Source organism: Pelodiscus sinensis, chromosome 1 (assembly GCF_049634645.1).
Source record: "Pelodiscus sinensis isolate JC-2024 chromosome 1, ASM4963464v1, whole genome shotgun sequence".
NCBI lineage: Eukaryota > Metazoa > Chordata > Testudines > Trionychidae > Pelodiscus > Pelodiscus sinensis.
This window is the reverse complement of record NC_134711.1, coordinates 60667752-60685955: the sequence shown is the minus strand read 5'-3', so window position 1 is coordinate 60685955 and position 18204 is coordinate 60667752. Positions and strand designations below refer to the sequence as shown.

The following is an 18204-nucleotide window of genomic DNA, read 5'->3' as shown; positions in this document are numbered from 1 at the left end:
CCCCCAACAAGTGTGTCCAGTATTTTTTCTGAAGCTAACTGGTAACCCTACATGAAGCCTATATTTCAATTAGCTATTATGTTCCTACGTTAATTCATTCCAATTTGATCAGTTTAAGACAAAATTAGTGAGTGTAATGCTGTGAGTATCCATTTATGAATTAGAGATTACAGACAGCGTGCTCTTCAGATGAATGGATGTGAAAATTGTGTATTTTCTCTCCACAGACAGAAAATAGAAGAGACGTTTCTTTTGGACTGAACTGAAATAGTCTAATACAGTGCCTGAGCCTTCTGTCAGAAAGAGTCACTACTTATCTGAAAGAATGACCATTCCAGAGCAACAAGAGAGAAAGGGAATGAAGAAAAGGGACCAGGATGGGTGGGGGCTAATTAAGGAGCCCACCCTCCTTGCTAAACTGGGACAAAGTCTGTGTCTATGGAAAGGGACAGTCCAGCAAGGAAGGCAGAATTGGGCCCAAACAGGCAGGCAGCAGATAGGCAAATGGGGAAAACAGGGTGGGTGCCCTGAGGGCAGAGTGGCAGGACTAAGGGAAGAAAGTACAGGCTTGGGGAAGTCAGATCCCTGTGAATGATGGTAACTTGGAATGGTGACATTGTGAGCTACTGAAGGTGTCGTTTTGGAAAATAAGCAAGTGTGATTTAAGGAAAAAGAGTGAGAAGTTAACTTTGCAAAGTCTGGAAGAAATTGAGCAAATGAATGTTTAGAAGAAAATGATTGGTTTCTTTGCAGCCATTATGAAGGAAAAATGGGCCCTTTTTCCAAAGGAATGTCTGTAAATAAGCCAGGTAAAGAGACAATCTGGTTTAGATCATTTACCTATGGATGCTTTAGTTACATTTGCTAAAAGAACATAAGGGTGTTTCTATTGAAACTTTTGCCCCAGATGTATAAAAGGTAACGTAATCTATGTACAGCTGTAATGAAAAAGAATGTTTATATGTATGTATCTCTGTGTGTAAATATATATATTGTAAATATGTAAGGTTAGGTTTAAGATAAATTAGTTTTGTTTTTATCAATGCCATTTATTCAAAGTTGCAGAGCTGACATACCTATATTGGGGGAAAAGTAACTAGTATTACTTGGCTTTTGGTATATAGTATTTCCCCCTTTTAAGGCACCCCAATGCTTAAAAAGTTTAATATATTTTTATAAACCAATTTGTGGCTCTTACCAGGGGCAGCCAGAATCAGGGAAATGGGGAGATTCTGAATTTCTCTCTTTTTTGGAGGGGTAACAATAGCAGATGAGAGCTGGAATTAAAGGGGGGGGGAGGCAATATTAGGAACACTGAGCCGTAAGGTAATTCTGAGTAATCAGACTGTCACTTTTATTAAAGTACATGAAAATTCTGAGCATAAGAAAAAATATTATGCCTTATGTAAAAATTGATATGGCTAAAGTAAAAGAATGTGCATTTTCTATGACATGCAAGGTATATTGTATAAAGGTAAAAACTGCAAACAAAACATGCGACTTAATTGAAATCCTATTAGGGCTTCAGGAGCCACAGTAGGTTGTGTTTTCTTTTTCAGATTGTTGTGTGTTGTGAAAGCAGGACTTGAAAGTAAAAAAGTAATCAGAACTCTGGCAAATGTTATTGTGTTCCTTTTAAAGACAAAGCTCCTGCTTGCTTTAAATCTAAAAGAACTCCAGAAAGTGTCTATGAATGCAAATGACCTAGCTGGCAGCACAAAGTAACTGCCCATAATGAATATAACTGGTCAGCAAACAAAATAGCTAGGCTCAAATTATAACTCTAAAAACAAAAAAGGTATGAAAAAGTCAGCTCTGAGAAGAAGAAAATATATAAACACCCAACTGTAAAAGATCTGATGCTGACGTTACTGTTTAACATTTGGCTAAATTTAAAGTGTATAAGTAACCTTGTAACGCTGTATAATTTACATGATTTTGTTTTGGAAAAAGAAAAACCTTTAAGAATGCTAAAAATGGTAATTGGAAATATACCTCATGCTAAAAGAACCCCAAAGCATTATAGTAATAATGCTATTATTATAGTAATAATGCTTCTTGACTATTCTCTGTAAATAAATTTAAAGCATAACACAGCAGAGAAATTACTAACCTAGTCTGCTGTATAAAAAAAAAAGAAGAGGGAAACTGTATACCACCACATCAATTTGATAGTTGGACAGTGGGATAATTTACCCTAAACTGTTGAAGGGCAGAAGCCATTGAAAACCCTGCCTGCCTACAGAACAAAAACATTGGACAGTGGGATAATTTACCCTAAACTGTTGAAGGGCAGAAGCCATTGAAAACCCTGCCTGCCTACAGAACAAAAACATAGGTAAGCATGGGGCTATGTGCAGGCAAAACAGAGAAATCAAAAAAATATTTGTAAAAGAAAGAAAGGAGGATTTAAGCAATAATCTGCCATCCCCCAAAGGGTAGAAAATGTTATTTTGTTTTTCAGAAGATCAGAAGAAGTTGATACCAGCTGAAGAACAACCTAAAATACCATGGAACTATTGTTGCAATAAAGATTGTGTTTTCTGATTGTGTTTGTCTTGTGGTGCTTTGTCTTATGGCTAGCATTGCTGTGTATTGTGTCTAAAAAAAGAATATGTAAAAATACTGGTTTATTTTTAAAAAGTGTTAATTACAATGTCAACTTCTAGCCTGCAAAGTCCAGCTGAACACACCTTGATGTTTTATAAAATTAAAAGTTTTTTTTTAAAGGCCATTAACACCTTCCCTAAATACCAATAGAAATGTAGCCGTGTTAGTCTGATCTAGCCGAAACAAAAAACAGGACTATGTAGCACTTTAAAGACTAACAAGATGGTTTATTAGGTGATGAGCTTTCGTGGGCCAGACCCACTTCCTCAGATCAAATAGTGGAAGAAAATTGGCATGACCATATATACCAAAGGATACAATCAAAAAAATGAACACATATGAAAAGGACAAATCAAATTTCAGAACAGAAGGGGGAGGAGGGGATATGTCCTTTTCATATGTGTTCATTTTTTTGATTGTATCCTTTGGTATATATGGTCATGCCAATTTTCTTCCACTATTTGATCTGAGGAAGTGGGTCTGGCCCACGAAAGCACATCACCTAATAAACCATCTCGTTAGTTTTTAAAGTGCTACATAGTCCTGTATTCCCTAAATACTGTAATGGCCCTGTAAAAATATAGTTACCCTAACACTGTTTTAATGTGAACTACAGAGCTGCCTGTCACCCTTTTGCTGCCTCCCACAGAGGCAGCAGTGTGGGGTTGGGGGGAGGAGGGAGCTGGTGCTCTGACAGAGTCAGCTTTTAAGCTGGCTCCCCCCTGAGCACCAGCTCCTGTTGAGCCACCAGCCCTCTCCTTGCTGCTGCCTCCGATAGGCACAGCATGAGAGTGGGAAGGTAGGTGGTACATGCAGGAAACCAGCTCCTGACACACTCTGACTCCCCTGCACTGCTGCCTCTGTGTCAGAGGCAGCAGCATGTGGGGGGGGAGGGAGCAGGCAGGAGCTGATGCTCATCGGGAACCAACTTAAAAATATCGAAGTATCTGTATCAAAAGGCAGCAGTGCAGGGAAGTGGGAGAGGGGCTGCTCCCCGGGATCTGGTGTGTGCAGAGAGTTGGTTCTATTTTGCTGCCTCTGTATCAAAGGCAGCAGTGCTCGAGGGCAGGCAGGATCCATTGCACACAGGTAGCCAGCTTTTAAGCTAGCTCCCTGCACACACTGGCTCCTGGGGAGCTACCTGCCTCTCCCCCCATGTAACTGCTGAAATTTTCTCTCCTGAGACAGTGCAGGCGTGTCAATTACTGATACTAGCCATCAGGGCGACGGGAAGCCTCCCAGTCGTCAGCTAGCCCATTTACTGTCTGGTTTCTGTTTATGGTAGAGTCAGGGACAAGCACCACACCTGCGTTCCCAGGGCATCAAAGGCTGACTGCCTTTCTCTTGCTCTCGGGGGGGGGGGGGGGGGGACAAGATGGGGTTCATGTCTGGCTACAAGGGGTCAGTGAAGTATTGGAAACTTTTAACTCATTTTGTAAAATTGAGTAGGCTTCAGACTGATGGCATCTCTTCAATGAACTTAAGATACTTAGTGTTAAAAAACTGGATTGAGGGGGTATTATAAAACTGTCCACAGTGTCAAGACACAGTAACTGAAAGACACACATTTGTCTGGACTGAATCTGAGTACTGCTTTGGGAAAGATGAGTTTGGTCCATACTACATACATCTCCATCAATTACAGTAAAACTCCAGTTGTCCGGCATCCAGTGGTCCAGCATTCCTGCTAGTCTGGTACCACCTAGAACCCGTAAGTGCTCCAGGCAGCCGGACTATTGGAGCTGCTCTTCCCTGGGCTTCCCGGAGTCAGCCACTGGTCAGTTTCAGCAGCAGCTGACTTGGGGATGCCTGGGGCAGAGCAGCTGGGGTGCTGCCGGGTTGGTCCTGCAGCGCCGCCCTCCCATCCTCCCCACCCCAGGCCCCTCATAGCGCCCCCTTCCGATAGTCCAGCATATTTGATAATCCGGCACCCTCTGGGTCCTAAAGGTGCCGTATTATCGGAAGTTTACTGTACATTACAAATCTCTTGTACCTAAGATAGTGTTCTATGGCGGGTTACTGAGCAAGATAAAACTATTTTCAAAGCACCAGATTAAAAACCATCTCAAGTTTCCTTCCAGTCTTAACACACAAAAGCAGACTCACAAAGCATAGCTATTGTTTTCTTTCTAGCAGTTTTGTTACATATACAAACTTTTCAAAACACCTATACAAATATGTATAGGTATGTTACTGGAGCAATGGCAACATAAAAATGAGACTGAAAATTATGGAGATGTAATTAGGACTAGTTGACTCATCTGAGGAAGTGGGTTTTGCCCACGAAAGCTCATGATCCTGTAACATATTTAATTGTCTCTACGTTTTTTATTTAAGTTACAGACTAGCACGGCTACCCGTCTGAGACTTTAAAACTAGTTAAGATCTCAAGAAAATGGTATTTAAAACCCAGAAGTAGTCTTTCTTCTTCTCCAAATCAAAAATAAAACCCTGCTACTGGAAAACATGCTCAGAGGACAACCCTGTGTGTTGGTAGAGAGATGGATTAGATGACCTAATACATTTCCCTTCTCTCACATCCAGAATATGAAAATTATATCATAATTACCATGATTTTACCCACAATAGTTCTGGGTAATTTAAAAGCCAGAGCTGGCCAAGATCTAGAAAATCATAATCCATTCCTCTGCCAACGTAAGATTGTTCCCTACTGTATGTTTTCAGTTTTTTGTCTAATATAGTTTTGTTCCAAGTCATGAAGCTTCCTCCACGCTTTTTAGATAACTATTCCACAGGAACAGATCTCAGCATTAGCCAGTTTTTCCTGACCGACAGCCTAAATGTTTCTATTAAATTCCAGCCCATTACTCAGTCACCCTGCATTTCCCTGGAACCACCCTAAGCAGCTTCCCGCCCTGGCAGGTGTTTACATCAGCAAATGCGTGTAGATATTTCTCATGTCATTAGGCGCTTCACAATCCTATTTGATAACTAGGTACCTGGCTTACTCATGACGGTCACCAAACTAGGTTCCTAGGCAGCTTTAGGCGGTTAGTGTCAGGTGCCCAATCACGTCCCAAGGCCCTGTGCAAGGCGAGGCACAGACCTAGACCACAGAGTTTTGTTTGAACGTGGCTCTAGCCAGCTCTGTTCCGCTGGGGAAGGAGGGGAACCGCAGAGAGGAGAAGGAGAAAGGCTTGGGGCGTGGGGGAGTAATGAGACCACTGGAGAAGAGGGGAAAGAGAAGGGGAGGAGGAGACAGGCCCTGGGGGAGGGAGGCCGCCAGCGCTGGGCAGCAGGGGGCTCTGTGTGACTCACCCGCGCACCGCAGGCTCTGGGAGAAGATGAAGTGGCAGCAGAGGTCGCACCAGGTCCTCAGCGCCCGCTGCAGCCTGAAGCGGTGCCGCTGGCCTTCGGGCTCGGGCTCGAAGATGGTCCGGACGTGGCGGGGGCGCTGCAGCCCGGGCCGCCGGCGGCCGCACACCGCGCCCGGGGCTCGGGTTCTGCCCGCGCGGGGCGGCGGCGGCTGCTCCCCCAGCGGGGCGAAGAGCTCGCGGGCCGGCAGCGCGGGGGGCCGGGGCGCTCGGGGCGCCCTCACCACCGGCACCCGCCGCCTCTTCTCCCGCGGGTTGGGGCCCCCGCCGGGCCCGCGAGCCGCCGCCATGCGCCGCCCGGCCAGGCAGCACCGCGCAGCCTGCGGCGGCACCTGCCCTGGGCGGGCGCTGAGTAGAGCGGGGCCGGGCCCCGTCCATCCTCTGCCTGTGCTGGGAGGCGGGGCCGGCGCTCAGCCCGCTGCCAGTGCCCCCAGGTGTGGGGATCGGTGCCCCTCGGCGCGGGGAATCGGGTGTCACCAGCGCTGGGAGACGGCGGCTCCGGTGTCACGGCCCGGCCAGGGCCCTGCGGCTGCTCGCTGCGGGGGAGCCGTCGCTCAGGGATCAGGTTCGCTTGTGGTAAAGTGACTGCGCTGGGCTGATGAGCCTACCACGGGGAATCAGGAGCTGGTCCGACGTGTAGCGGGTCTGCGAGGAGGTAGCAACATTGTACCAGGAAAGTGGCACGTGGTCATGTAATTAAAGAGCATCGTAAAGCAGAGAGACAAGGAAGCAGAGTTAAAAGTTGCAATATTGATTGGAACCGGCTTCTTGACTTACGAGTGCTTAACTCTACTTTAAAGTGCCTTCTTAGGAGACGCGCAAAATACGGTGTTTCCACTGATGCCTGCTCCGCCAGCTTGCCAAAGATTAAACACAGAGCTCATAAATAAAATACATTTCCTCAAAAAAAAAAAAAAAAACTTCCACTCAACTTTGTGCAATGTTCTGCAGATGATGAACCCAACCTTGACCAAAGCTTCCAGAATCTAACTGTACTTGACTAATATACTTAAATAGCACATCTGTCCTCCAGTTAGCCAAGCCTTTTTAAAACGTAAAGGAGTAATACCTGCATAATGCAGAAGAAGAAACACATGAAGCAATTTACAGAAGATGCAAGCGGATCTAGGAGATAAATCATGGATTTGGCAGAATAGAAATATGGGATTTGTTTCGAGCTCTGCTACTAAATGTCAGTATGAAAATTGGAAATCCTTTACGTTCCCTAAGGTACAAAAAAGTTATTTGTAAAAAAGGGTAATATTTGACTACCACCAGATTGCCCAGCAGTGTCTGGGAAGCACAGAAAATTAAGAGCAGGAATGCAAGTAATAAGGCTTGAATTCAGAAATTCTTGGTTCTTTTGAGTGTTAGCAAACAAAATGTTTTAGTGACAGGGTTGCATCATAACTAGGGCTGTTAATGGCTAACACGTATAATAAACTCAATCATGGTTTAAAAAAATGCAATTAATTACACTTAGAATAACAGTTGAAATTTATTAAATATTTTGAATGTTTTTCTACATTTTCAAATAATGACTGTTACAACACATAATACAAAGTGTACAGTGCTCACTTTAGCATTTTATTACAAATATTTACCCTGTAAAAACAATAAACAAATAGTTTCAGAGGTAGCCCTGTCAGAGTGTTTGAGCAAAAACAATAAGGAGTTCTGTGGCACCTTAAGGACTAACTTTTATTTGGGCATGAGCTTTTGTGGTCTGGAAACCACTTCAGCAAATGCATGTTATGAAGTAGGTTCCAGCCACCAGGGGCTCGTCTACATTGGCCCCTTTTCCGGAAGGGGCATGTTAATTTCACGAGTCGTAATAGGGAAATCCGCGGGGGATTTAAATATCCCCCGCGGCATTTAAATAAAAATGTCCGCCGCTTTTTTCCGGCTTTTAGAAAAGCCGGAAAAGAGCGTCTACACTGGCCCCGATCCTCCGGAAAAAAAGCCCTTTTCCGGAGGATCTTATTCCTACTTCAAAGGAATAAGATCCTCTGGAAAAGGGCTTTTTTTCCGGAGGATCGGGGCCAGTGTAGACGCTCTTTTCCGGCTTTTCTAAAAGCCGGAAAAAAGTGGCGGACATTTTTATTTAAATGCCGCGGGGGATATTTAAATCCCCCGCGGATTTCCCTATTACGACTCGTGAAATTAACATGCCCCTTCCGGAAAAGGGGCCAATGTAGACGTAGCCCAGTAGTTTATGCCCAAATACATTTTTTAGTCTTTAAGGTGCCACAGGACTCCTCGGGTTTTTTTTAAGAAAAAGTATTTTTCAGTTCACCTCATACAAGTACTGTAGTGCAAAGTGTACCTTACAAATATAGGGGTTTTTTGCTACATAACTGCACTCAAAACCAAAGTAATGTAAAACTTTGGAATCTACAAGTCCACATAATCCTACTTCTTGTTCCACCAATAGCTAAGATGAATGAGTTTGGTTATAATTTGCAGGAGATAATATTGCCTGCTTTTTGTTTACAATGTCACCTGAAAGTGAAAACAGGCATTCACGTAGCACTTTTGTAGTCAGTTTTGCAAGGCATTTACGTGCCAGATATGTTGAATGTTTGTGAGTTCCTTCATGCTTTGGCCATTATTCCAGAGGGCATGCTTCCATGCTGATGTTGCTTATTAAAAAATTGGGTTAATCAAATTTATAATGAACCTCTGTAGAGAAGAACGGTATGTCTCCACTTCTGTTTTACCTGCATTCTGCCATAAATTTTATGTTATAGCAGTCTGATGATGACCCAGCACATGTTCATTTTAAGAACACCTTCACAGCAGATTTGACAATATGCAAATAAGGTACCAAAGGTTTAAGAATCTGAAGTGCTATCTAAATCTTTCAAAAACCTTAAAAGAGCAGTGCTCCATGTGGAAACTATGAATTTGAATGACCAAAAAATAAAATCAACCTTCTGCTGGTGGCATCTGACTCAGATGATGAAAACAAACATGCATAGATCCACTTCGCTTTGGATTGTTATGAAGCGTAACCCGTCATCAGTGTGGATGCATGTCCTCTAGAATGATAGTTGAAGCATGAAGGGACACATGAATCTTTAGTGCATCTGGTACATATCTTGTGACACCAACTAGAACAGTGCCACGCGAACGTCGGTTCTCACTTTGAGGTAACATTATAAAGAAAAAGTAGCATTATCTCCTGCAAACTGTAACTAAATTTGTTTGAGTGATTGGCTGACAAGAAATAAAACTGAGTCAGCTTGTTGGTTCTAAAGTTTGACATTGTTCTGTTTTTGAATCCAGTTATTTTTTGTACATAATTCTATATTTGTAAGTTCAACTTTCATGATGAAGAAATTGCACTACAGTACTCGTATTAGGTGTATTGAAAAATACTGTTTTTGTTTTTTTACAGTGCAAATATTTGCAATTTAAATAAATATAAAGCGAGCACTATGTACTTTGCATTCTGTGTTATAATGGATATCACTATATTTGAAAACAGAAAACATCAAAATAGTTAAATAAACAGTGTTCAATTATTAACAGCACAATTGTGATTAATTGAAATTAATTTTTAATTGAGAGGTTAATCACAATTAATTTTTAATCACTTGACAGTCCTAATCATAAAACAGCTTTGCCAGACGTGGACATTAATGCAAAACCTTAACAGTGACTTTATATACTTTTATTTACATTGTACGACAGATTAACATATCTGACTCTCTCACATTCCAAGCATTTGGGAAGTTATTCTGATTTAACACTGCTGAAGTCACTGTGAAGGTTTTGGATTAGACTGCAACTTTGATGGACTTAGGATATGAATTGTTTATGGGGTATTTGTTGGAGATGGAAGTGAAAGCCTTAAGAGCCTTTGGAATAGGTTATCAACAGTGATGAAGCACTATGCAAGTGAAAAGAAATGCATTAATTCCTTATCCCATCTCCACACTATGAGATAAGATTGAACCTTTTATGGTTGATTTCTAGTCACCCAATTTTGTAAAGTCAAAGGTCCATGTTCTCACTGCAGGGAAGAATCCATTATAGTTAGAAGTAGCACATCCCCATTAGGGAGCCTTCCGCTGACACAGAAAGCGATGCACTGTGGGTAGCTATCCCTCAGTGCCTGTGCCACTTTGCATTCTGGGTTATGCTAATAGTGAACACTGGGACCAAAACTGTGCAGTGGGTGGTTATGGATTCATGTTGTCAACGTCCCATAATGCATTTGTCATTGAGATCAATGGGAAGCAGTCTTTTCATGTCCTGTTTTGCCCTGGTTGCCCATGCAGATGCCATAGCAGCGTGAGCATGGATCCTGTTTTGCATTAAATCACTGTGATGCTGATGTCTGCTTTGGTGCGTCTAGTGGTGTAGTACTTCGAGATCACACACATGTTGCTCTGCCAGGACAAGGACGAGGACAAATCTCAGTTTGGTATGTAGTTGCTACTCATGCAAGCCCTTGCGCTGATGCCAGCACAGCCTCCTGTCAATTCTGTGGACACAGTGGTAAGCTGGTCCTGGTGCTGTGAGAGCAGCACAGACTGGTGGGACCACATTGTGATGCAGAGAATCATAGAGCTGGAAGAGACCTCAGGAGGTCATCAAGTCCAGCCTCCTGCCCCAGGTAGGACTAATCCCAACTAAGTCAACCCAGCCAGGGCTTTGTCAAGCTGAGACAAACACCTCTAGGGATGGAGATTCCACCACCTCCCTAGGGAACCCATTCCAGTGCTTCACCACCCTCCTAGTGAAATAGTTTTTCCTAATATCCAACCTGGACCTCTCCCACCACAACTTGAGACCATTGCTCTTTGTTCTGCCATCCATCACTACTGAGAACAGCCTGTATCCATCCTCTTTGGAACCTCCCTTCAGGAAGCTGAAGGGTGCTATCAAATCCCCCCCCACTCTTCTCTTTTGCAGACTAAACAAGCCCAAATCCCTCAGTCTCTTCTCATAGGTCATGCGCTCCAGCCCCCTAATCATTTTGGTTGCCCTCCACTGGACCCTCTCCAATGCATCCACATCCTTTCTATAGTGGGGGGCCCAGAACTGTACACAGTATTCCAGATGTGGCCTCACCAGAGCCGAATAAAGGGGAATAATCACTTCTCTGGATCTGCTGGCAATGCTCCTCCAATGCACCCTAATATGCCATTAGCCTTCTTGGCTACAGGGGCACACTGTTGACTCATATCCAGCTTTTCATCCACGGTAACCCCCAGGTCCTTTTCTGCAGAACTGCTACTTAGCCATTCAATCCCCAGCCTGTAACAATGCTTGGGATTCTTCCGTCCCAACTACAGGACTCTATGCTTGTCCTTGTTGAACCTCATCAGATTTCTTTTGGTCCAATCCTTTAATCTGTCCAGGTCACTCTGGATCCTGTCCCTTCCCTCCAGCATATCTACCTGTCCCCCTCGCATAGTGTCATCTGCAAACTTGCTGAGGGTTCAATCCATCCCCTCATCCAGGTCCTTAATAAAGATATTGAACAAAACTGGTCCAAGAACAGATTCTTGGGGCACTCCGCTAGAAACCGACTGCCAACCTGACATCGAGCCATTGATCACTACCTCTTGGGCCCAACAGTCTAGCCAGCTTTCTGTCCATCTTACAATCCATTTATCCAATCCATACTCCCTTAACTTGCTGGCAAGAATATTGTGAGAGATTGTATCAAAAGCCTTGCTAAAGTCAAGGTACATCACATCCACTGACTTTCACATATCCACAGAGCCAGTTACCTCATCATAGAAGCTAACTTGCCCTTCATGAATTCATGTTGACTATTCCTGATCACCTTCCCCTCTTCCAAGCCCTTCAAAATCGATCCCTTGAAGATCCCCTCCATGATTTTTCTGGGGACTGAGGTAAAGCTGGCTGGTCTGTAGTTCCCTGGATTGTCCTTCTTCCCCTTTTTAAAGATGGGTACTACATTTGCCTTTTTCCAATCATCCAGGATCTCTCCCGATCTCCACGAGTTTTCAAAGATAATGGCCAAAGGCTCCGCAATGACATTTGTCAACTCCCTGAGTACCCTCAGATGCCTTAAATCCAGGCCCATGGATTTGTGTATGTTTAGCTTTTCTAAATAGTTACTAACTTGTTTTTCCCCACCAAGGGCTGTCCACCTCCTTCCCATACTGCATTGCCTAGTGCATTTGTCTGGGAGCTGACCCCTTCTCTGAAGACAGAGGCAAAGAAAGCATGGAGCACTTCAGCTTTTCCCACATCATCTGTCACTAGGTTACCTCCCTCATCCAATAAGGGCCCTACATCCTTTCTGATCACCCTCTTATTGTTAACATGCCTGTAGAAACCTTTCTTGTTGCCCTTCACATCCCTTGCCAGCTGCAATTCCAATTGTACTTTCACCTTCCTGATAACTCTCCTGCATTCTCGAGCAATATATTTATACTCCTCCCTAGTCATCTGTCCAAGTTTTCACTTCTTGTAAGCTTCCTTTTTGTGTTTAAGTCCACCATGGATGTCCCCGGTAAGCCAATCTGGTTGCCTACCATATTTGCTTGTCTTGCTGCACATCGGGATGGTTTCTTCCTGTGCCTTTAATAAGTCTTCTTTAAAATACTGCCAGCTCTCCTGGACTCCTTTCCCCTTCATGTAAGAATCCCAGGGAATCCTGCCCATCAGTTCTCTGAGAGAGTCAAAGTCCGCTCTCTGAAGTCCAGGGTGTGTATATTGCTACTCTCCTTTCTTCCTTTGGTCAGGATCCTGAAATCTTACCATCTCATGATCACTGCTTCCCAGGTTGTCACCCACCTCTACTTCCCTTACTAGTTCCTCCCTGTTTGTGAGCAACAGGTCAAGATGCGCATGGCCCCTGGTTGATTCCTTCAGCACTTGTACCAAGAAATTATTCCCAACATTCTCCAAAAAACTTCCTGGATTGTCTGTGTACTGCTTTATTGGTCTCCCAACAGATGTCAGGGTGATTAAAGAACCAGAGCCTGTGATCTGGAAGCTTCTCTCAGTTGTCCAAAAAAAGCTTTGTCTACCTCATCCACCTAATCCAGCAGTCTATAGCAGACACCAACCACAGTATCACCCCTGTTGCTTCCACCTCTAAATGTAACCCATAGTCTTTTCTCCCTCTAAGTCTTGAAGCTCCGAGCAATCATACTGCTATCTTACATAGAATGCAATTCATCTTCCTTTTCTCCCCTCCCTGTTCTTCCTGAACAGTTTATACCCTTCCATGACAATGCTCCAGTCATGCGAGTCATCCAACCAAGTCTCTGTTATTCCAATCGAATCACAGTTCTTCGAATGGGCTAGGGCTTCTAATTCTTCCTGTTTGTTTCCCAAGCTTCTCACATTGGTGTACAAACACCTTAGATATCCAGTTGATCGCCCTGCCTTCTCCATCCGAATCAGGGGTCCTCCTTTGTTGCTCGTTCCTCCTTGTGATTCTTCCTGGTGTCCGACTTCCTCACTTACCTCAGAGCTTTGGTCACCGTCCCTCAACAAACCTAGTTGAAAACCCTCCTCACTAGGTTTGCAAGCCTGCTCGTGAAGATGCTCTTTCCTCTCTTGGTTAGATGGGATGATTAGCAGTGACTGCAAAACTTCCGAATGCACAAGGCCACTTTTTTGGAACTTTGTAAATGGCTTTCCCCTGCCCTGAACTGAAAGAACACCCAATTGAGACCCAGTCTAGTAACCAGGACTAGAATACTGCCCAGCACATTATGCAATTGCACATTCGATTTTATGAAAAAGAAGCGGAAGACAAGCAAGCAAGCTGATATCAGAGATGTATTAAAAAAAGCAGCTTCCAGGATATCAGAGGGTCATTATAGATTCCTTCTATGTCTACAAGGGATAATTGATGTTGATGATGATGATCCCAAGGCACTGCAAGATCTTGAAATACCTTCTTAATCATCAAAGAAAGATTAAATGATGTTCAGTGTAGTTTTAGCATGTATGCCTGTAGTGATATGTAGTGTCATAAGATAACCTACTGTATAGAAAACTTTACCTGTATACACCTAAGTGTTTCAAGAAACCAACAACTCTGTAGTGCAGTACTACTAGATTAGTGAGTACCTGTATAGTATTTTATATTTTATTGTATTCTAATTCTTTGAAAATTGGTATTCCATTGGTAAAGTATAAGTCTGTTAACCAGAATGTTTAATTAAGCAGCACCCCTGCATCCCCTAACTGCCAGATAAAAGAGCTTTTACTGTATTTTGGTTAATACACCCACCAAAAACAAAAATCAGAAAGTGACAGGTCGGAAAGATGCATGAAAGTTGTGTGTTGTAATACTTAGCAGCCAAACTTAAATGAAAGAGTGAGCTGTTTCAGAATTGACTAGTGACTGGCTCTGATTTTACCCAAACCGGTTTGTCTAGCTTGTTTGCGTTCACCTTTGCTCTCTTTCAAGGCTTGTTCAACTTTTTAAAATGTTTATGATTGAAGTGTCTCCTGCTGCCTTTTGTAATCCATGCCATCGCATTATACCCTTTAGATAGTTTATGAAGTCTTACTGTGTCTACACACTGACCTTTTTCTTAAAACTTCTGCTATTGTATTAGCATTGATTCAGCTCTATCAGTGGGAGTTCCTGTACAGAAAAAATATCAGGTATGACAGGTGCTTACAGGACATTATATGTGCACACCCACATTAGGGATGTAAAAGAGTAGTGGACTTGCTTCTCCCCCCTCCGTTGCCTCTATATCAAAGTTAGCAAGGGGAAGGGGGGGGGGAGCAGGAGCTGGTGCTGGGGGGAGCCGGCTTAAAAGCCAATTTCCTCCAGAAGCATCTCCGGGGTGTGGGGCAGGAGAGGCAGATGCAGAGTGGGACTTGGCATGAGCTGGAACTGCTTCCGCCGGGTCCAGACCGGTCTGAAGCAGTTCCAGCTCACGCCGAGTCCTTCACTGCACCTCGGCCTTTAAAATGTAGTTAATGCTGCTTGGCTCTTACTACATTTAAAAGGCAGAGCTGCAGCAGGGTAGCAAGAGCCCTCCCTTATCAACTGATCAAGTAGTTGATGGAAATTCCATTGACTACTCGATTAGCTGATTATCTGCAGTTTAACATCCCTAACTCATAGTGCTCAGAACAAATCTAGGCAATACAGTGCTATAAAAGGTAGTTGCTACTGGCACGTAGTCAATGGGATAGAGACTCTCTTTTCTCTATGGGTATGTCTACACTGCATTCCTCTTTTGAGAGGGGAATGCAAATACAAATGAACAAAATTGCAGATGAAGCACGGATTTGAATTTCCTGTGCTTTATTTGCATAATCGTGTCCAGGAGCCATTTCGAAATACCCTATTTCGAAAAAAGAAACCTGTGTAGATGCGGTTATTTCAAAAGAAAACTTCTCTTGGGCCCTTCTTCTTCTCCCCCTCCCTCCAGACAGGGCTCCTCCTCTTCCACTCCTGCCAGCCCAGGTCCATTCTCCCTCCCCACCTCCATCAGCCCGGTCCATTCTTCTTTCCACCTCCCACCATGTGGGTCCCACCGCCGGTGCCCCAGAGCAGCTGTTTTTTAAACACTGGCAGTCGCCCACCATGTGGTGACTGCCAGAGATTCAGCCAACCACTGAGCGGCAGCTTAGGAGGCCGGGGTGCACCCCAGTCTCGACACCCTCCCTCCATGCGGATCCTGCCACGCTCCCACTTAGGGTTGCCAGGTGTCCAGTTTTCACCCGGACAGTACAGTATCCGTGGCCCCTGTCTGGTAAAAAAAAAAAAAGCAACAACAGAAAATATAGGACATATAAAATGTCCGTTATTTTCTGTTTTTCAGGGACGGAAGGCCGTCGGGGATATTTTCCCACTGCCGTGTCTGGCACTGGGGACAGGAGGAGATGGGAGTGCAGGGATTTAAAGGTGCAGTGACTTTTTTATTTTGTTCAACATCTTCGTCCCCCCCCCTTTTTTGCTCAACAAGTTTGGTCCCTCCCCCCTTTTTTTCCTCAACAAGTTTGGTCCCCGTTTTTTTCTCTGTCATGTTCAGGATTTTTTGTGAAAGTATCTGGCAACCCTAGTCCCACTGCTGGTGCCCCATCAGCTGTTTTTAAAATAGCATCTGCCGTCCACTTGGCAGCTGCCAGAACTTCAGCCAGCTGCTGTGCAGTGGCTCAGAGAGGCTGGGAGTGCAGGTCTGGGCATAAGGGGCACATACTTTCTTTGAACCTCCTGCTGCTCCCATTAGGCAGAATCTGGCCAGGGAGAGCACAGGGAAAGTCTCCAGACAGCGTGCTCACACGCTGCTGTTACCCCAGCCCTGGAGGAGGAGCACTTCTTTCCTGTGCAACAAGACTCGGGGCTTACGCTCCCTGCCCCCCCCCCCCCCAAGCAGTTTTTCAGGACTCCGGTGCATGGAGCAGCTGGTTGCTAGAGGAGGGCTGGGGCTGAGTGGGGGCAGTGGCAGTGGCTCCTTGCTGTGCTTGCAGCCCTGATGCTCCAGGACCCAGTGAGGAGCCACCGCCTCCAGCTGCTCAGGCCAGGAGCGCTTGGGCCACCACCTGCCAGTGCTCCAGCCTCAAACCCTGTCCCTGCCTTCAAGAGTAGTGCACCAACAGTGGCTTCTTGTGGGGGAGGGGAGGAGGAAACCCTGAGGCTCCATGGTGGGCACACCTAGAAGCAGATGTTCAGGTTGCGAGCTGCCTCTGGCAGAAGCAAGTGGGAGAGAGGCGGGCCCTGTGCTGCCTTGATGCTACAGTGTGCCACCTTGGCCTGACCCCAGGACAGCTGCTTGCTGGCCCGGAGCCACTCACACTGGACAGGTCCCAGCTGGGAGGTGGGAGTGGGAAGGTGGCTGACGGTGGAAGGGTGGGCAGGACGAAAACTTTTCCTGCAGGATATAGAGTGACGCATGACGTTACTTCTATCGTCCCACAGGAAAAATGTTCTTTAATATATAGTAAGGAAAAGCCTGGAAATTAAAAACACATCTTAGAATAAGTAATTGAGTTTGTATTTATGTAAATAAGTCATTCACTCATGCAATTTCACAGTTAAGATGTAGACAGGCTTGCTAAAGTAACTGATCAAAGTAATACATAACACTATTACCCAAAAGTAGTAATCCAGTTTCGGAGGGGAACCCTCTCCCTCAAAAACACCATTAATTGTCTTTCTTGGCAAACCTATTACTTTCCATATCAAGGACTACACTACACACCACATACCAAGGACTAAAGTCAATAATAGATGTTTCATAAGAAAGTAATCAGTAATATGTTTAATTGATTACTTCAAGTCATTACACAGTTTGTAACAAATTACTTTTTCAAAGCAATTTTTACAAACCTATACACTTTATAGTGGTGGACTTACAGACTAAAACCAGCAGTGTTACGTAATGTGTTACGAAGCAACACGATAGAAAAAAAACAAACATTTTCATCCTTGTGAAAGTAGTAAACAACTGTATGTTATGGTATGCAAATTCTGTGTTTACAACTAACTTCCCATTGCAAAGTTAAAATTCCTTAAAATAACCAACAAAATAACATTGGTATAGAAATAATCTCAGTGAATCTAATATACATTTATGTACAATTTATGGACCTGATCCTTCAACTGTCTATCCACATAAAATTTAGTGACATTCTGCAGGATTACTGACATGGAGTCGTCATTCATGTGTGTGCTTGTACAACCAGACTCTAAAATACGCCCATAATTTAAACACTTCAAAGTAAACACTTTTAAATTACATGGCTAACCCAGAAAAAATAGACTGATTTTTTCCCCCTCCTTTTTTGGGCAACAGAATTACAATATCATTCACAGAAGCAAATGATATTTGAAAAGTTTAATTAATATTCTGATTTGAACTGTCTTTTGACACTGAGTTCTTACCAAAAAGTAGAGGCCAGGATAGGCAAGGACCCAATATTAGAGATTAAAGCCATGTATGTCCTGCCTAAATATTGAAGCATCCAAAAACATCAACTTCTTAACTTCTATTTGAAGTATAAATACATTTTAATGTTTTGACATTTTTATTCCTATACTGTGTTGGTACAGGTAGCAGAAAGAGAGTAATAAAAATAACAAAACTGAGTATTACACAGATGTACCTGGTACTGGCTACTTTTTATTTGGTTACATGCTTCATGGTTTACTGTTGTTATAGAAAGTCCAAAATAATATAGAATAATCTATCTGAGGGACTACATTAACCCTGCATGACTTATTGCAAATAGGAATGGCAAAGATGGAGATGTTGAACCATCCATGGATTGTATCAAAAGGGAAAGGATG

At 43.8% G+C, this 18204-nt stretch overlaps 1 protein-coding gene across 1 annotated transcript in view; it reads right to left on the bottom strand.

Annotated features, from left to right (window-relative positions):
• RASSF3 (Ras association domain family member 3) overlaps window positions 1-6635 on the bottom strand; it is a 140113-nt gene extending 133478 nt beyond the window's left edge. The window contains exon 1 of the mRNA XM_025188258.2: window positions 5890-6635. Within this exon, the coding sequence (XP_025044043.2) occupies window positions 5890-6235 (346 nt within the window). The 5' untranslated portion in view covers window positions 6236-6635. The remainder of the gene's footprint in view (window positions 1-5889) is intronic.
• Window positions 6636-18204: the final 11569 nt, after the last annotated feature.